This window comes from Saimiri boliviensis, chromosome 6 (genome assembly GCF_048565385.1).
Source record: "Saimiri boliviensis isolate mSaiBol1 chromosome 6, mSaiBol1.pri, whole genome shotgun sequence".
Classification (NCBI taxonomy): domain Eukaryota; kingdom Metazoa; phylum Chordata; class Mammalia; order Primates; family Cebidae; genus Saimiri; species Saimiri boliviensis.
Window position 1 is genome coordinate 64,311,701 of NC_133454.1, and position 20,267 is coordinate 64,331,967.

Here is a 20,267-nt window from a genome sequence, read left to right on the forward strand (position 1 = left end):
AAGGGACCCAGAAAAGCCAAATCACCCTTAAAAAGAAGAATAAGATAGAAGACTTATACTTCCCCACTGCAAAACTTACTACCAAACAATAGTAATCAAAAGAGGGTAGTACTGGCATAAGAAAAGACATATAGATCACTGGAAGAGAACCGGAAGTTCAGAACCTAGGGTCAACTGTGTCTAGGGTCAAGTGATTTTCCAAGGGTATCAAGATAATTCAACTGGAAAAATAATCTTTTCAACACACAGTATTACAACAACTGGATAACCTTATAAAGTTAAACCCCTGCCTCATCACTATACACAGAAATTAACTTTAAAAAATGGGTCATAGATTAATATTTAACATCTAAAACTATAAACCTCTCAGAAGAAAACACAAGAGTAAATCTTCATGACTGTGGGTTAGCCAGTCTTCTTAAATAAGGAAAGAAAAGCATAAATGACAAAAGAAATGTCAAAATAAAAAACTTGTATGCTTCAATGGATACTATGAAGAAAATAAAAGACAAACCATGAAATAGGTAAAATATTTGTAAATAATTATTATCTGGTAAAAAATTTGTTTCTAGTATACAGGAGGAACATTTATAACTCAATAACAAAAACATAAATAATCCAATTAAAAACTGGGCAAAGGTGAGAGGTTGAGACAGGAGGATCACTTGAAGCCAGGAGTTTGAGACCAACCTGGGCAACAAAGCAAGACCCTGTCTCTACAAAAAATTTAAAAATCAGCTGGGAGCAGTTGTGTGCACCTGTAATGTCGATCATTGAGGAGGCTGAGTCAGAAAGATCATCTGAGGCCTAGAGTTGAGGGCTGTGGTGAACTATGATCACAACATTGCACTCCAGCCCGTGGTGACAGAGAAAGACTTTGTCTTGGAAAAAAAAAGAGAAAAAAATAATAAGCAAAGGATATGAATAGATACCCTGCAACAAATATGAACACATAGCCAATAAGCACATATAAAAAAGCTCAACACTGTTAGCCGAAAGCAAAATGCAAGACAAAACCACAGTGAGATACTACCTCACAACTAAGAAGGCAATAATCAAAAAATCCAAATAAAAACAAGTGTTGACAAGGATATGGAGCAACTGGGAGTCTCGTACACTGCTGGTGGAACTGTAAAATGGTACAGTTACACCAATGACGGAGTTTGCAGTTCCTCAAAGATTAAACACAGCTACCATATGACCCAGCAATTGAACACTTGGACATATGCCCAAGAGAAATCAAAACACATCCACACAAAAACTTGCACATGAATGTTCAGAGCAGCCAAAAATGGAAACAACTCCAAATGAATAAACAAATAAAATGTGGTGTATGCACACAATGAAATGTTATCCCGCCATTAAAAAAGGAGGAATTAAAACAGAAGTACTGATATATGCTACTGCATGGGTCAACTTTGAAAACACTATGCTAAGTAAAAGAAGCAAAAGTCCACACACTGTATGATTCAATTTATACAAAATGTCCTGAATAGGGAAACTGATAAAGGCAGAAAGTAGGTAAGTGGTTGTTTGGGGCTAGGAGCAGTATGCAGGGAACAGTGTTTGCTAATGAGTATGGGATTTCTTTGTGAAGTGATGAAGGTGTTCTAAAATCAACTGTGGTAATGGCTGTACAACTCTGTTACACAATTTAAAGGGTAAATTGCACAATATGTAAATTATATCTCAATAAAGCTGAGTTTTCAAAACGTTACGTTTAAAATAATGCCACATTTTTAAAAATAATGAAATCTACAGTTACTAATGAAGAGCTAATGAACGAGTACCCACTTGGGAGCCTTTGAAAAAAGTTTACCCAAGAAGGATAAAACTGCTTTGAAAAGAACTGAGAATCCTTGCTCAAGCAGAACTGCAGAGAACACTGTTCTAAAGCATTTTCTCTACCAAGCAATAAAGTTAGTCTATCTAAAATAAATGAAATCCTATGAGAGAAATGGGAAAGATGACTGCCTAGTCTCCAACAAAGAAATAAGCTTTGAAAGGGGTTATTACCCTTTGCTTAAATACTATTGGCAAAGACTGTCTGACGAAAGCATTGGGAGCACAAGTGGGAAAATACCAATAAAGGAAAGAATAACTCTTTTTTTTTTTTTCTTAACTCTCACATACAGGTCCTAAAACCAAAAAAATACTATCATAAGCAAAACAGTTTAAATAAATTCTGAGGCCCAGAATTTTTTTTTCTTCTCCTTTTACTGGAAGGAGGGAAAGGACAGAAGAAATGGAATAGAGCTAGGAAAAATAAGTTGGATTACTTCCTCTTTCTCCAAAATTTTTTAGACTTTGTCTGTATTTTATTTTTGTAAATTGACATCATCAAAAAGTTCCAGACGAGGCATTCTGTTAAATCTTCCCAAAACTAAATCACCTCAATAAATACCAAAATTCCCATTTTCTTGATTTTTATCCCCTTCAACAATGCTTTATTTGTTATATAGTTTACATATTTATGTAGCACTGTAAGTATACTATATAATAAGAAATGCTGTTTAAAACAGTTTTGATTTTCATATGCCCTGTTAAAATATACATACTTTTTATCTATTAATTTCCAATTAATCCTACAATTTCTATGTTAGCTCTTTAAATTTATTGTTTTTTATCATTTTATTCATTAATAAGTTACACTGCTATTATGCACTGTAAAAGTAAATAATGACAAAGTTTAATGGAGCACACAGTTCTTTAAAATTGTCTAAAAATTTGAAAGTATGTAAATTTTTGCAAAATGATCAACAGAGAAATAAGATACATTTAAAAAACAAAGCATACAAAATTAAGAATGTAGTATTATGTCAACAAATGCAAAAAAATAGCGAAACAAGCTAAATACTTGACTGACAGAAAATCTGTGTCTCTGAGCAGTTGATAAAATAACTACACTAGGGAAAAAAGTGTACTCACCTGGTTTTGGCACTGAGTTGGTCACTGACTGGGGTACTTTTTGGTTAATTAACTCAACACAGTGTCCAGGGAAGAGTCCCACCTGATGAAAAGCAACAAAGAAAGGATTCTAAACCAGCAAACAGACCAATATGTGACTACTGCCAATTCAATTCCAGTAACGTACTCTACAGTCCCTCCCAAATGATTCTATTATTCCAAGGCTTTCAATAACAGATGATGCCAATTACACAAACAAATAATAAAACAATCTGTTGCTATGAGTACACAGAGTTATGTTTTATTTGTCCAAATATCTATGTCTGTTTTTTTACTTTTAATTTCCAAATCTTTTTTTACATGAATTAAAATATTTAGTCTGACAATGAGCTATGCATGCAAGAAGATAAAATTTTATCATTTAATAATCCACTTTACTGAAATCTCAATCCACTTATGTTGATATCTCTGTTGCCAATTTATGTTTATTGTCTTCTCTATGGGTTTTAAAAATCAACACTAAACACAACTCAAGCTTTTCATGAACTTGCTCTTCACTCTCCTTCAAGTTTCACGAAAAAAAAAAAAGACATGACTAAAATAAATGTATAAAATAATCTCTCATTTAAAATCCTGGTATTCACTGCTGTTAAAAACTAGTAGTGCATGGATAAGAGGGAAAGCAAGAGAGAAGAAAACAGTCAATCTCAGCAGTGGCAACAGACTCTGGCTTTGAGGAACATGCCACAGTGACCTAGTAGCAGAACTGCAGCACTGCTTGTTGGAATTCTAACAAGCCATATTAGGAAAATGCAAGTTCCAGATCATCCAGAGATACTGTATAGCCAATAGGACAAATACTGAGATAAACAGCCTGGTAACAAAAGCAAAAAGGAAATCTTTATCAATATTTATAGATGTTTCCTTAGATAAAAATATAAATGGGCTGCCATGCAGCAGATGTTAAAGCTGAAATATGAAAACTACATCACTTTGTATATCCCTCTGTTGACAGACTCTGGGGAAGAATGGACTACTTTTCCAAGAGTATGATTCATCATCAAGTTCTGAGCTGTATAATTTCCATCTGTGTGAAATTATTTTCACATATTCATTTGCTACATTCTTATTTCAATATCTAGATCCATATTCTATGGTCGTTCTTAAAATTATGAAGATATAAACCAGTTATCATGAGCTGAAAAGGGGTATTAACAGATTAGCAGTTTTCTTTTTTATTTTTGAGACAGTGTGTCACTCTGTCACCCAAGCTGGAGTGCAGTGGTACAATCTAGGCTCGCTGCAGCCTCAACCCTCCCAGGCTCAAGCAATTCTTTCACCTCAGCCTCCTGAGTAGCTGGGACTCCAGGCATGCACCACCTCACCTGGCTAATTTTGCTTATTTTTTGTAGAGATGAGGTATCATTATCAGATTACCAATTTTGTTCAACAGATATGAATTTAGGATTCCTATGCATTGCCCTCCAAAATGATGCTTTAGGTATTTGTTTTATTGGTGAAATTCTTTAACATATTCTACTCTTCCTATTTTACTAAATGAGTAGAAATTCTTCCAAGACTGATTAGAACCAGGTAAGAGTCAACTTGAAAAATCTTTTTTTTTTTTTTACCTAAGTCAGTTATGAGGGGGTAGCCGCAAGTAAGTGGTCCACCCTCCATAAAAGAGTTTGGAAAGCACTGTAAAAGTCCCAGGGTCTAAATTAAATAAATGCATACAAAAATGCATTTGTAAATATCTTTCTTTTCACAGGTTTTTGCAACAAACTGTCGCTCTGGTCTCCCACAGAGAGAGATGGAGGAGTAGAGCTTCCAGATGTAGTCTCTGGTATGAGTCCCAGCAATGAAGACCTTGATGCTGTGAGCTCTGGAGACTCTCATGAAGAGGAGTTGGGGGGATGAAGAAGTGACTGGGAAGCTGCTCATGCAAAGGAGATGGGAGGTGCCCTGGAAATAGCTGCTTCAAGTACCTAGGCCATCATGGGATTTAATGTTAAAAGTCATTCTACAAAGCGGTGTGCTTCAATGTGTGCAAAGGCTAGAGAACCGCAAAAAGGTGTTAACAAGGCTGGGAAGATATGACTATTCTGAAAGAGACCCCTGTTGCCTTGAAGTACCCTTCTGAAATTCAAACAATAATGCAGAAATATCTGCCTTGTTTTAGAATTTATGGTGTATAAAATTCATGTTTCTAAAAGAGCTTGCCTACAGCTGGCTTCCACATCTAAAATTATAGTGCTTTCCAAGTCGCATAACTGAAAATTAAATGGACAAGTTCTACTTTGGTTCCAATTTAATGTCTGGTGCTCTCTGGATTGAGTTGAATATATTCAGGCTTTGCAATTTCACTTGTAAAGGCTCTAATGTTTTCTATTTCTATGCAAATTTCTTTTTTTCTTTTCTTTTTTTTTTTTTTTTTTGCTGTGGCGTTTCGCTCTCCTTGCCCAGGTTGAAGTGCAATGGTGCGATCTAGGCTCACTGCAACCTTGGTCTCCCAGGTTTAAGTGATTTTCCTGCCTCCGTCTCCTGAGTAGCTGGGATTACAGGCATGTGCCACCACGCCTGGCTAATTTTTTATTTTTAGTAGCGATGGGGTTTTGCCCTGTTGGTCAGGTTGCTCTCGAACTCCTGACTGTAGGTGATTCGTTGGCCTTGATGTCCTAAAGTGCTGAGATTACAGGTGTGAGCCACCTGGCCCAGCCTCTATGCAAATTTCTTGGAGAATTGCTTGCATATTTCTTTAGAGTTTCTTTCAAACCTAACTGATTTAAGTTGCTCTTTGGCTATGTTTCTTACCATTATTATTAACAATAACTTTGTGGCTTGGGCTTGTAAATTGTACTATTTGTTGCACTGATCTTCCTATATAGTTATTTTTAGTTGATTGTGAAAAAATTGATCCTCAGCTGAAATTAGCATATAAGCTTTTTCAACTAGTCTCAGATTTTAAAACTTGTATTAAAGTGGAAACTCATTGGTTTTTCTATGCCCTTTTGAACTCTTATAATTGAGTTGTCATCATGTTTTATATTAAAGTGGCTAACACATGGCTACGAAAAAGAAGTATCTGGGTTCGATCTTAAGTCTCTGCCACTTACTATATTACATTTGTAACTTAGCCTTTTTGTGTTTTAGTTTCTTCCTCTAAACATGGTAATAATAATACCTCTCATGATCACAGGGGTTGTGATGAGAATTAAATGGATTAGTATAAATAAAATGCATAGAATAAAGTGCATTGATCTGTTAGCTGATGGTCTACTAACAATAGGAAATATTAACTATGGCAGTCTGTTTCATATATTATTCTTTCTGCAGCTGTGGTGATTTCTAAAGGTATAACTCATTCATGCCTGAGGTTGCAAAATTTTTTTTGTGAAAAATCAGACCTTGGCAATGACCCTGAGCTGTAGGATATAAATTACTCCCACAAGCTTAGTGTTCCAACAATGGAACACTAGCCATAAATGAGTTAATGCATAAGTAAAAAGCTATTATTATCCCAGTAGTTGGCTACCAGAACTGCTAGGGTGTTCTAGGTCTTCCATCAAATAGATATTACACATAATGCCACCTTTTGTGTATATCTGCTTAAGTTTCCTGACTCTCAAGTATCATTCTTTCCATAGCATTATAATTCATTTCAATATATGAACATGTGCAACTTGCCTGAGAGAAAAGTCCAGATTCCAGACTTGGCTCACCCATTTACTAGGCTCTGTGATCTAGAACAAACTGCTTAACATCTCTGTCTTAGTTTCCTAATTTGTAACGTTAGGGATAACACTACCTATACGTCAAGAGTTTATGTGAAAGTACCTAGCCTACTTACTAAGTTCCAGTATCTTTTGGCAAAATAAAAAAAAAAATTCCATCACTTCCTCACAAAGACTGAACAAAGCTTAATGCACTTCTTCAGGGAACTATATCACATACATTAGTTATGTTCTCACCTTTTAAATTCATCACAATGAATTAGGTTTAGGTATATGGGGAAATGCTATTGTACACTATGCAGAGGTAGATCTACAGTAGGCCCACCTAATATCTAACTCCAATCCCTGCCCTCTTCTTTTACTTGATCCGAAGTATATTACTAAATATTAGCTAAACTATACAGTTTCCCAGACTCCCTATATTCAGGCGAAGGCATGGCACATGCAAACACAGCTCGGCTGCTATGCTGTCTCCTCTTCTGTGCTGTGAGTACAGATGTCCTGACCAGATCTGTAGTGGTCATCACTTGACCATAAGTGAAAGGCTGAGAGAACCCTAGAGATTCCTGTCTGGCTGGCTTCATTAAGCTGCCAACTCAGCGCTAGAAATCCACCATCTTTTCCTCTCAGATTTTTGTTTCTTGCAGCCAAAAAAAACTCCTAACCATGAAGAAGTCTTTTAAAAGAGTCAGTTCTATGAATTTGTGAAAGGCAAACAGATTCTATTTTACCATCACAAAATTTCCACCATAAAAAATTATGTTCTGTTGAAAATGTTATAAATGAGAATGGAACTAACCTTAAAAGTACAGTTAACGAACATTTATGCTTTTCTGATGAATACTTCACCTAAGATTTCACCTACATGGAAACCATTTTGATAAAATATCAAATGGTAAAAAGTGATCAGAACTCTGGAAATAGGATCTATTAACTATGTCACTTTGTTTTGTATATTATTCTTCCCATGGCTTTGGCAATTTCTAAAGCTTAATTTACATGGCTGGAAAGGGAGAACAGAACCGGGTATACTGACAGGGGTAAAAATGAGATTCAACTCTAGGAAGAGAATGGAAGACAGAGAAAAGGCCAGCATCTAGGGCCCATGTTGGTAAAGAAGTAAGTAATAAAAACATAGTAATAGAAAGGAAAGAACAATGTAGAGATAAGGCTGGAACAGGTTAGAAATGGTCTTGAAAAGAGGAGAAGGTCTGGCAGTGTTCCCTCAAGTCTTTGAGATAAGGTAAAAAGCCACCAGACATGCTATTATATCCCGTGGTATGCTGATAAATGTTGCACAACTAGCTCTCCATGGGGGAAAGGCATTGATTTGCAGTGTTTTCCTGTGCTCACAGTAGAAATACTTCCATCATGGCTGGTTTCGAGCTACCAACTTGATACAACTGAACACAAAATTGCAACGAGAAGCAGAAGGGCACTCAGTTATATAGTGTTGGTAGCATACAGATAGAGTAGCTGGAAAGAACTTAAAAGAGCATAAATAGTAAAATGTAAAATAATTACAAAAAAGATTTGACTATTACCTTTGTTTTTAATACAATTCATTTCACTGTAAATGTATATACCTTAATTTTTAATAATGGCTGTGTTTAACAACTGTCCTACAAAATTTCACACTTGGCTCCAACTAACCACTGATGAATATTTATAAACTTGATCATGCACCTGTTTACTTCTAACAGATCCTGGTAATCCGTTTCCAGCAGCTTAGCAAGCATATGGCTCAACCCCTGACTCTAGGAGAACCAGGAAAGACATAAAAGGAATGGACCATAATCTGGTTATTTGATCTTCTTCTACCTTGGGGGAAACTCAAACTAAAAAAAAAAAAACCTGGTTTGGCTTCGAAAGTGAGTGTATGCGCTGAAAAATACTTTGGTCTAACTTAAAGGAAATATTAGAAAAGAAACTACTGCAATAAAAAAAGCCTGGAGCTTTGGACACAGTAGAATTAACAACAGAACCTAATCCTAACTATAGTCTCTTTGAGGCAATCAACAAAAACCTAAAAAGGAATTCAACATAATGATAATGTGCTCATCACTGACTTAAAAAATAATTTTCTTCTATTGGTTTATTAATTTATGGCTAGCAAAACTTTAGCACTGTTGGCATAGTGAAACATTTTTAAAATTAAACTTAGTAGAAGCACTGCACACTCCTAAAGATACACCACAGATGGAGACCAGGAGCAGTGGCTCATGCCTGTAATCCCAGCACTTTGGGAGGCAGAGGTGGGTGGATCACCTGAGGTTGGGAGTTCCAGACCAGACTGACCAATATGGAGAAATGCTGTCTCCACTTAAAATACAAAAAAAAAAAAAAAAAAAAAAATAGCTGGGTATGGTGGCACATGCCTGTAATCCCAGCTACTTGGGAGGCTGAGGCAGGAGAATTGCTTGAACCAGGGAGGCGGAGGTTGCGGTGAGCCAAGATTGTGCCATTGCACTTCAGCTTGGGCCACAAGAACAAAATTCCATCTCAAAAAAAAAGAAAAAAGATACACCACAAATTTTTCAATTGCAATTTTGGGCCTCAGAGTGTTAAAATTCCAGTTTTTCATTTTCTGACTACACCTTCCTATCCCTCAAGTTTCTAGTGTCTCTATTCTGTAACAACAGACGTTGAAACAGAGACATCCCATCTTCTTCATATTTCCCTCCTAAGTTGCTATCCCCCCAATTCCAGTTTCATTTTTTGTTTTGTTTTGTTTGCTATCCAATATGGACCCTGTGGTTGAACACTTGTTTTCAATCAGTACCCTTAATTTCCTTCCAATATTAACTTCCTGCCAAACCAATCCAGCAAACCACCACAACTAAATCCATATACTACCATACTTGGATGTCTGTGTATTGGTGGAGAAAAAAAAATCACATCACTAAGGAGATTTAAACCAATACAAATTCACAGTCTATTGTCTAGAAATGCTAATTATTTTCTCCTCACTCTCAAAACATGCTTAAAGAACCTAATCTTCTTTAGAGTCTCTGCCCAGTCTGACGCTCATGGCCTGCCAATACCATCCCAGCACAGTTGATCAAACAGACCATAAATCAATGGGTCACTTATTTCGTCTGCTATGATTTTGGAACTAGGTCCAAATCTTCAATTAACTCCATTGAATTGTTAGAATTAGGAAATATTTTTCCAAAGAAAGAGGAGAAAAGACAATGAAACGACAGTTGCTACGTATCAAAGGAAGCAAAAACCGGAGATAAGTTCCTCAGGTCCTTACTTTCTAGTTCTGGTTCCATTTACTTATAGCCTAATAATTCTTGCATTGGGCTCTTGGAGGTATTCTTACTAAACCCCCACCCCCAGCTCTCCTTGTATGTCCCCCAAAAGCACAACATTTCTTCTGGTTTATTTGCCTTATTTATACTTCCCCCATTAAATGTCAACTCCCTAATTTCCACTTAAATAAAAAATTACTCTTGCAGCTGGATATGCAGACTTGAGAGTCAAAAACAAAGCTAAAGATCAGGATATAAACTTGAAAGCAGGGCATAAATATGGTTTTTAAAGTTGAGACAGTGAGTAAGATCACAAAGGAGAAAGAGGGAAGAGTAAGAAGTCCAACCCCAAACGTCAGAGGTCTAGTTGAGGAGGGTGTCCTGGCAAAGGAGAATGAGAAGAGGCTGTGTCAAGTCAGCTAAGAGAAAAAAGTGTCTGGAAGGAGGAAATTGGATACTAATGAGAGTTTAAGTAAGGAGTAGTAAAGTACCTATTTTTTTCATTAAGCCAAACAGAGACCATTAGTGATAAAAGAGAAGAATGAAAAGGGTGAAGTGTTTAAGAACATATTGGTGATAGGTGAATATAACCACAGCTCTACAATCTACACTGGATAAGGAAGATAGTGAAAGCAGGAAGTAACTGATGGGCAAAAACTGGGAGGAACAACAGAATGATAATACTGAGCATAATACTGAGTACTGAATGTAATTGTTTATTGTACAGCAAGTAGCTGAGGAGATTAAATTTCTTTTCCCAGTTGCCACAATAAAATATCAAATAAGACAAACTAGATTACAGTTGCGTTAAAGTTGTAATTAATTTGTAATACTTCTCATTCCTGGAAGGATTAAGAAGAGGACAGAGTAGGCATTGTAAGTGGAATGACACACAGATAAAAAGACACCAAAGTAGAAAAGAGCAACCTGTGTACTGAGGGGGAAATGACAGTTACATCTGGCAAAACATCCAGTTTATAAAACAGAGCAGTGCAAAATAAGACTGGTAAATGATAATAAAGTTGGAGATCCCGGATGATCTTGTATGTTGCTACAATGAGTTTTAAGTTCCTTCTGCAGGAAATTAAAGCAACAAATTCTGAGCAGAAGAAGGGAAGGAATAGGAATGTTCTAAAAAGAAAACTATTAGCAATGTATATCTTTCAAGGTGTAAGGAAGAGAGGAAAATAAGAAGCAGGACACCACTTTAGGAATTTGCAAAAATAGGCTAGGAAAGAGAATAAAACCAACTGTATATGACAACAGCATGAGGAAGGAAGAGTACATGAATGTAAAAGACACAGAGGTAGAAGAGACAGACATAATCAACTGGATTGGATGCATGAACAGCATGAAATCAAGAATGCTCCTGCAGTTTTCACTTCCACCTTAACTGAGGTATAGTTAACCCAAAGTAAACTGCACATATTTAAAATGTACATTTTGATAAAAACCACCATAAAATTATCACCACAATCAAGATTGTGAATATATTCATCAACCTTAAAAGTTTCCTTGTATCTCTTTGTAATCCTTCCTTCCCCTACCCTTCCATCTCTGCTCCTCAGTCAACTACTCATCTACATTTTAGCACTATGTATTACTTTCCATTTTCTATAATTCTACATAAATAGAATTTTTTTTCACCTGTCTTCTTTCATGCAGCATATTTTTGAGGATCACTCATGTTGCTGTATTTATCAACTGTCTATTCCTTTCATTGCTAAGTAATATTCAATTGTATGGACACTACCATTTATCTATTATTCTGCTATTGACAGATATTAGGGCTGTCACCAGTTTAAACTATTACATATAAAGCTGCTATGAACATTAATGTATGAGTTTCCAGATGAACACAGGCTTTTTTCCCCCTCTAGTTAGATCATGTAGCAAGTGTACAGTAATTCCTCCCTAAACATCGTTGACAGGTTCTTGGAAACTGTGGACCGATTTACTGTGTGTTATGGGGACTTAATTCTTATTTATATCAATTAGCCCATGATAAAATTGTTTCATTAGACAGTATGTCATTCTGCAACTTTAGCTGCAGTTTCCAAAAACTAACTGACAACATTAAGTGATGACATACTGTGTGTTTAACTTAAGAAACCGTTAAACTGTTTTCAAATTAGCTGTGGCATCTTACACTCCCACCAGCGCTGTATGAGAATTCCAATTTCTCCACATCCATACAATTTTAATAAGTATGAATCAATACCTCATTGTTGTTTTAACTTACATTTCTCTAATGACTACTGACGTTGACTATCTATTTATATACTAATTTGCCATTCATATATCCTTTTGGTGATATCTGTTCCAATCTTTGCCTATTTTTTAAATTGAACTGTTTTCTTCTTTAATTTTGAGAGGTTTTCTTAAAAATAGCATCTCAGTATGTTGCCCAGGCTGGCCTCAAATTCATGAGCTCAAGCAATCTTCCTGCCTCAGCCACCCAGCAGGGACTACAGGCACATGCTACTGAGCTTGCCCAGGGAGAGTTCTTTGTATGTTCTGATACAAGCCCTTTATCAGATATAATCACTGCAAGTATTTTCTCCCAGCCTGTGGTTTGTCTTTTTGTACTCATAAATATGTCTTTCAAAGAAGTTTTAAATTTTGATGGAATTAAATTATTTTTATGAATTATTCTTCTGATGCCACATTTAAGAAATCTTTGCCTAAATCCAAAGCTACAAAAGTTTTCTCCTACGTTTTCTTCTTGAAGTTTTACAGTTTATAAACATTTATGAATATTATCCATTTTGAGTTAATCGTGGTAAAAGAAATAAATTTTATTTGGAAGGCATAGAGATATCCAAGTGTTCCAGTGCCATTTGTAAAACAGACCATATCTCTTCACTGAATTAACTTTTGAACTTCGTAAAAAATCAGTTGTACATGTATATGTTTTAGGACTCTCTATTCTTTCCCACTGTTCTACTCTCTTTCCACCAATACCACCCTCTCGATACTGTAGCTTTGTAGTAAATCTTCAGTGAGTGTTAGTTCTCCAACTTTGTTCTTTTCCAAATTTGTTTTGGCTATTATATTCCAGGTCCTTTGCATTTCCATTTGAATTGTTTAATCTGTTTGTAAACTTCTATACAAGTGCCTGCCTGGGATTTTGATTTAGATCAATTTGGGAAGAAATGTCATCTTAACAAATATACAGTCTTCCAACCCATAAACACAGTATATCTCTCCATTTATTTAGATCTTCTTTAATGTTTCTGAGCAATGTTCTGTAGTTTTCAGTACACAGCTCTTTCACATCTTCCTTTTTCAGAGAAGTCCTAAGTATTTCATATTTTTAGCACTATTACACATCGGTTTTATTATATTTTCTGACTGAAGTTAATGCTGCAAGTCTGTGGATTACATTTAGGATAACAAGGTCTTCACACAGTTGTCCCAAGTATTTCTATTTAAAAATGTATTGTGTATTTTAAATACATAAATTATTTTCCTTTTATTTCTCCTTTACATCTGAAATTTGTGCTGACTTTTTGAAACTGTATATTAAGGTAGGTAGTTATATAATTTGTAAATTCCATTTTAGAATGACAAGAATTTTAGAAAATACTTGTCACGAGGGCCAGGTGTGGTGGCTCACGTCTGTAATCCCAGCACTTTGGGAGGCTGAGGTGGGTGGATCACGAGATCAAGAGATTGAGACCATCCTGGTCAACATGGTGAAACCCCGTCTCTACTAAAAATACAAAAAATTAGCTGGGTATGGTGGTGCGTGCCTGTAATCCCAGCTACTCAGGAGGCTGAGGCAGGAGAATTGCCTGAACCCAGGAGGCAGAGGTTGCAGTGAGCGGAGATCGCGCCATTGCACTCCAGCCTGGCTAACAAGAGCAAAACTCCGTCTCAAAAAAAGAAAAGAAAAGAAAATACTTGTCATAAAGAGGGGGTAGGGTTTCATAAGATTAAGAACCACTGCTATAAGCCATTTTGTCAATAATTTCTATAAAATTGAGTGTTTAAGCATCAGTCAGTAAAACATATTCTGATGTTATAAATTAACAGAAGGCTATCAAGTAGGAAATTTATCTCTAAATATCGATAATATCTAATGGCACTAAGAAAAAGTAGCAACAAAGGAAACATAAATTAAGAAAATTTATATATTTCTATATTCCAAAAGGAAAAGAAATACAAAATTAAAAGTCATCATGCTTGTATTCTGGTCCTGGCTATACGTTGTACTTACTGTCTTTGTGAAACAGAAAACTTTATCTAAATTTCTTTGTCTCCAGATTTCTACCATTTTAAAATTGCAGTTTAGAACCAAATGTTCCACTATCATCTTTCACTATAGAAAAAGCTATGATTCATACAAGTAAACAAGCAGAACCACTATTATTCATTAAATTACTACCGTGACCTGTTCTTTGCCTAAAATGCCTAGGCTTCAATAGAAATTATGTAATATACATTGCAATGACAATAGGCTAGTTGTTTAACCCTTTATGCTTTAGTTTAATCTAAAATGAGATCATTATAGTACCTTCATGAAGTCGCGGAATTAAAGGTTAGTGAAAAGCATTTTGAACACCACACTTAAGTAATCAAGAACTGTTAGCAATTTCTTTCATTTGCATTATCACACACTTCCCTTCTCTTAAAATTATGTCACATTACAGATGAAAATTTACAGTATGATTTCCTATTACTTACTTGGATAGTAAACATTTTGCTCTATTTGCTTTTGAGTATTGAAAAGATGCAGCTTTGGATTCTAGGATATTATATGAATATGACAGTTTTTACATAAATAAGCAGTGAAATAAGCAAATCCATTAAACTACTATACAAGATAAGGTTTCTGAATATCTGCCCTTTGAGATAAAGATGATTTCTATAAAACTAAGTTACTTGGAGCCACATTATACTCGAGGTAAACAAACATGTGTCACTTCCCTGATATTTATGCATGAAAACTCACACAGTATTTCGGGATAACTATGAAAAACGAAACAGGTGATCCTCAATTATCTCATGGAGAGCCAAGAGAACATGGGCTATATAAAATTCTGTTGCTTTCTAAATGGGATTCTAGCCATTAGATTAACTGTGTCCCAAATACGCTTTACGGAAGATTTTCTGAGGGGAGGGAGAAACAAAACACAATTTCTAAACTGTGTTTGATTGCTCCCTTTATCTACACACAAAATAAACAGCAGGAGCCCAGGTCAGCAGTTCTCATGTTTTGTGCATAATCATCTGTAAAACTTATTAAAATTCAAACTCCTAACCCCTTCCTCTAAGATTCTGATGATCAATATCTATTTGTATCATGTTTCTCAGGTGATTCAGATGCCAGTGGCTCCTAGATAAAACTCTGAGAGACACTGCACCTAGCAAACAATTCTAAAATATATTACCATGTTATATTTGTGTAATGCCTTTTACCTAGAAAAAAGGGCTCTCTGGGGCCTCACCTCACATTTCTAACAATCATTTACAGACAAAAACGCAAATCTAATAATTATGCCAGTTAGTTTAAAAATAAAGAAAACAGGGAAGAATTTTTATTTTTTTCTTTCCGAAGTATATGATGAAACACCTCAGAAAACAAAGATAAAAGATTCAATATACTCCTTAGGTGACAAATAAAAAACACAAGATTTCAGAATTTCAAATCACTGTAGTTAATATAATTTCACACTTCCTACTCCCAGAAGTTTAAGAAAAGAAAGAGAGTCACAGTATAATTTAAACACATGGATCAACTTATCCTTCTGTTCCCATGACTAAATTATGGTCTGGACTAGTACAATACTTGGAATAGAACCTGGCAAAATGCAGGTGACTGGCAGTTTACCTGCAGCACACATCGACAAAAACACAGTCTCGTATCCTACCCTGCAACTACTGAAAGAAAATTTAAAGGTTTAGGCCCTGGGATTTGAGGTTTTAACACAGCCTCCTTTAAAGATTAAACTTTAAACGTTAAAGTTTAAGGGTCAGTGGCAAAGGGAGAATCAAAAGAATCACTGGCAACAAAATGAAGAGAGCAGAATTGCACCCTTCAGTATATTTGGTAAACACTATTCCTCAAACTAACTTTATTTGTCGGAACTATCAGAATGGCTATTTTTTAAAAAAACTAGCAATTATCAAATGCTGGTGAGGATGTAGAACAGCAGAAACTCTTATTCACTGCTAGTAAGAATGCAAAATGGTATAGGCACTTTGGCAGACAGTGTTGTGGCTTCTCCCCAAATTCAGCATACTCTTACCATATGATCCAGCAATGATATTCCTTGATATTTACCCAAAAGACTTGAAAACTTATGTCCACACAAAAACCTGCACACAGATGCTTATAACAGTTTCATTCATAACTGTTAAAAGCATGAAAGTGACTGAGAAGTCCTTCAATACTTGAATATATAAACAGACTGTGGCACATCCATGACACTGAATATTAGATAGTGATTTTAAAAAGAAGCTATCAAGCCAAAGAAAGACATGGAGGAACCTTAAATGAATATTACTAAGTCAGCCAGTATGAAAAAGCTACATACTGTATGATTCCAACAATAGGGATACTTTGGAAAAGACAAGACTATGAAGACAGTAAAAGATCACAGGCTGTGAAGAGTTCAGCAGGAAAGAAGGATGAATAGGAGAAGCACAGAAGATTTTTAGGGCAATAAAGTATGAAACTTTTATGGGGGATACATGCTACCACGTGTTTGTCAAAACTAGAGAATGCACAACACAAAGAGTGAACTCTAATATAAACAATGGACTTTAGTTAATAATAGTGTATCAATATTGGCTCATTAATTATAACAAAAAGCAAGCCCCGAAACTGTTTCAACAGTTGCAAGGTATGATTTGATAGTGTATTTTTATTTGTGTGATTCTGACCCTGGTGCTCCTTAGACCACTCTTCTAGAAATTGTGTTTAGTCAGTGCTGTAGGTAAACTAAGCTTATCAGCTGACGGTTGGTAAAGATCAGCATTTTGCTGATTCTATTCAATGTATTGTAAAGCAAATGTGAATAACAGCGGAAAGTCTGGAGAGGGAATAGGCAGCGGTATTACCTGAAACTCTGAACTATCTGCTCAATTATTCTATAAATCTGTAACTATACAAAAATCAAGTCTACTGATTATTAGTTTTATTTTTGACAAAGTCTAGCTCTTGGCTCACTGCAACCTTCACCTCCCAGGCTCAGGTGGTCCTCCTGCCTCAGTCTCCCAAGCAGCTTAGACTAACAGACATGCACCATTGCACCTAAATAATTTTTATATTTTTAGTAGAGATGAGGTTTCGTCATGTTGCCCAGGCTGCTCTCAAACTCCTGGGCTCAAGCAGTCTTCCCACTTTGGCCTCCTAAAGTGCTAGGATTACGAGTGTGAAGAATTACACCCAGCCCTATTTTGAAAATAATATTAAAGTCACAATACAGCAACTATCTAGCACCAGTTCACAGCAATATTAAGGAAGGACCTCTGCACTGAGACTTCTGCTCTGTCATGCCCTAACAGCTGGCCAGGAGATCACACACACTCACACACACACACACACACACACACACACACACACACAGACATACGACCTTGACAAAAGAAAAGTGGAGTCCAGATAACATGCCATGAACACACTGAACTGAGCAGAGCTGCTAGTGCAGACATACTGAGCCTGAGTATCAACAACATGCTTCAGAAAGCTTTGCAGCAGTGCTCAAGAGGGTGACACCTCAGCTGACTCAGCCTCCATTGTAGGAAGCAGTAGTCCACATCCTTGCTCGTCTTCCCTTTCTCTCCTGAGAGAGGTCTGAACTAAATCATCTCAATCTCTAGAAAAACCACTGGTGATATCAACACCAAGACAAGGCCCTTGTCTCTTTTACAATGCTAGAGAAGACAATGCCACCTCTGTGAAGCACAGCCTCCTCTGTGTTCTGCAGACAGAGCCCAGTTTACAGGATTCACATGTAACCAGAGCTAGGTGAGCTGGCTGACGAACATGCATGCTGTTCCCTGCCTGGCCTGTGCACCTGCACCTACTGACAGAAGCATCAGAGGGTCACCTGGACATACTCTCAGCAGGAGACACGTGCAACACTGTGCTCCAGTGTTACCTTCTCTAGGAAGCCCTCCTGCACCTTCCAGGGAGTCCTGATGAGCCCTGAACCTCCCCACTCATCAGAGGGACCCCAAGGAGAGTACTGAGGTCTGCTAGTCCTCCATGTCCTGCCTGCCTTTGGCCTGGGAACAAGCCTGGCTCAGGAAGGGACCTGTTTCCCAGTAAGTCTATGTAAACGAATACCTGAAGTGCGTTCAGGCCAGCCCTAAAGAGGGCCCAACCGACCTCTCCATTCAAGGCTTGCTGACATCTATTATGGGCTAAAAATTGTGCCCCTCGCCCCAAAAAGTCATAATGTTGAATTCCTAACCCCCAGGAACTCACGATGTGACTACAGTGGTCCCTCAGCATACCTCATATAGCCAAATCCACACATACTCAAATCCCACATCATATTCCAAAAGTCTGCCCTCCCTATGAGAGTTTCACATCCCACAAATACTGCCTTTTCAATAGTGTTTGTTTAAATAAAAATCATGTATAAGTGGATCCACAAAGGTCAAATACGTGTTGTTCAAGGATCAACTGTGTATTTAGAGATGGGAACTTTTAAATAGGTGATTAGGTTACATGAGGTGGCCCCTAATCTAATCTGACTGATGTCCCTTATAAGAGGAGGAGATTAGGACACAGACAAACACAAAGAGGAAAGGCTGTGTAAGGACACAGCAAGAAGGCGACCATCTGCAAGCCAAGGAGAGAAGCCTTTTGAAAAAAAAAAAAACAAACCTTCTGGCACCTGGACTTCCGGCTTCCAGAACCGTTAGGAAAATATATTTGTTATTAGTTTATAAGCCACCCAGTCTGTGGTATTTTGTTACGGTAGCCCTAGAAAACTAACACAGTACCTAACAGACCAATTAAGGAATGAATAAACCCTAAAAACAGCTCCCACTGACAGAAGTATCAGTGGATCATCTTTTATGCCCAATAACAGAAAAAAAATACACAGATATATACACACCATATACAAATATACACACACACACACACACACACACACACACACATATACATATATAACATATATTTGTATATGTATATGATTATTTGCCTTCTAAAATTATATCCCCCATCCACATCAGAATATATGAAGTACCAGGAATTCAGACATAATTTACATTAGAGAAATTAAAAAATCTAGATATTAACCTTCTAAAATGTCATGAAAAATGTCTTTATAAAGAACATGTTTCTCTATTAACTTTGTTGGCTGGCTTTTTAAAATTAAAATTTTTAAACAGCTTTTGATTTAATATATCTACTCCACTAGTAAGCTAAACTCATGGTTTTTCAACCCTACTAAGGCCCCTTGGAGCTGCTACAGAAGGCCTGAAGGTGGCCAGCCAGGCAGGCTGCATGGGGATAACGCCCAGTGTTTCTGATTTGAGTGAATCAGGAAAGCTCTATGGTGACCTTTCATCACACTGCAGTTCTGTGCATGATTCTGTTTGATTAATAATTCCATTGGATTAAACGAAAAAGTATAAAAAACACTGAACTAAGCTATTATTTCAGTTAAACTTGAAAATCAGGATGTGGAAAGATCTCTGACTTATAGTTACCATGATAGTCTTCCTCTCTTAACACAGTCTCTCCCAAGAGGAGCACATGCTTACAATTTAAAACTAGCTAACAAAGGTAGGGGACTTCGTGAACAGTCTGAAGAGTTTTTCCCCAGCATACAATTTATTAATCATCACATAAAAACATAACACACAGTAACAGCAATGTTTCCACCAGTAAACATGTATGCATTGCAGTCCACAGTTGGCTAATCATTACACTATTATTTCTCTCTGGTTGAGCAGGAAAGATGTTCCTTTCTATAGGGTAGAAAACTGAGGTGCAGAATGTTAATAATCTGAGATTGAGTGTAGAAATCATGCTTAGTGCTCTTTAGGCAATGAGATGGAGCAGACTTCAATATGAGTCCCTACTCCATCACTTATTGATTTAACATCCTGACTACTTATTAAAACTCTCGAAAATTGTGTTTTCTCTCCATAAAAATGGAGGACAGTACCTAGAAGTTTTGTGAAATGAAAGAAAACACTGCATGTAAAGTACTGAGCTATATTAGCAGGTAACAGATGCTCAACATGTCTCCCCTTTTACACCTTTCCCTGCAATTCACCATGAGTGCTCTTAGAAATGGACTAATACGTAGGAACAGCAAGGAATGCCGAACTGTGTATTCCTGCCTTAAAATACTGAATTCCTTTTTTAAAAAAAAGTTTTGACAGTGACATT

The 20,267-nt window shown here is 36.5% G+C and overlaps 1 protein-coding gene across 10 annotated transcripts in view; it reads right to left on the reverse strand.

Annotated features, from left to right (window-relative positions):
- ARHGAP32 (Rho GTPase activating protein 32) overlaps positions 1 to 20,267 on the reverse strand; it is a 298,214-nt gene that overhangs the window by 76,243 nt on the left and 201,704 nt on the right. For all 10 annotated transcript variants that reach the window (XM_074400857.1, XM_074400858.1, XM_039470493.2 and 7 more), the window contains one exon: positions 2,929 to 3,010. In XM_074400857.1, coding sequence (XP_074256958.1) covers positions 2,929 to 3,010 — 82 coding nt within the window. The remainder of the gene's footprint in view (positions 1 to 2,928; positions 3,011 to 20,267) is intronic.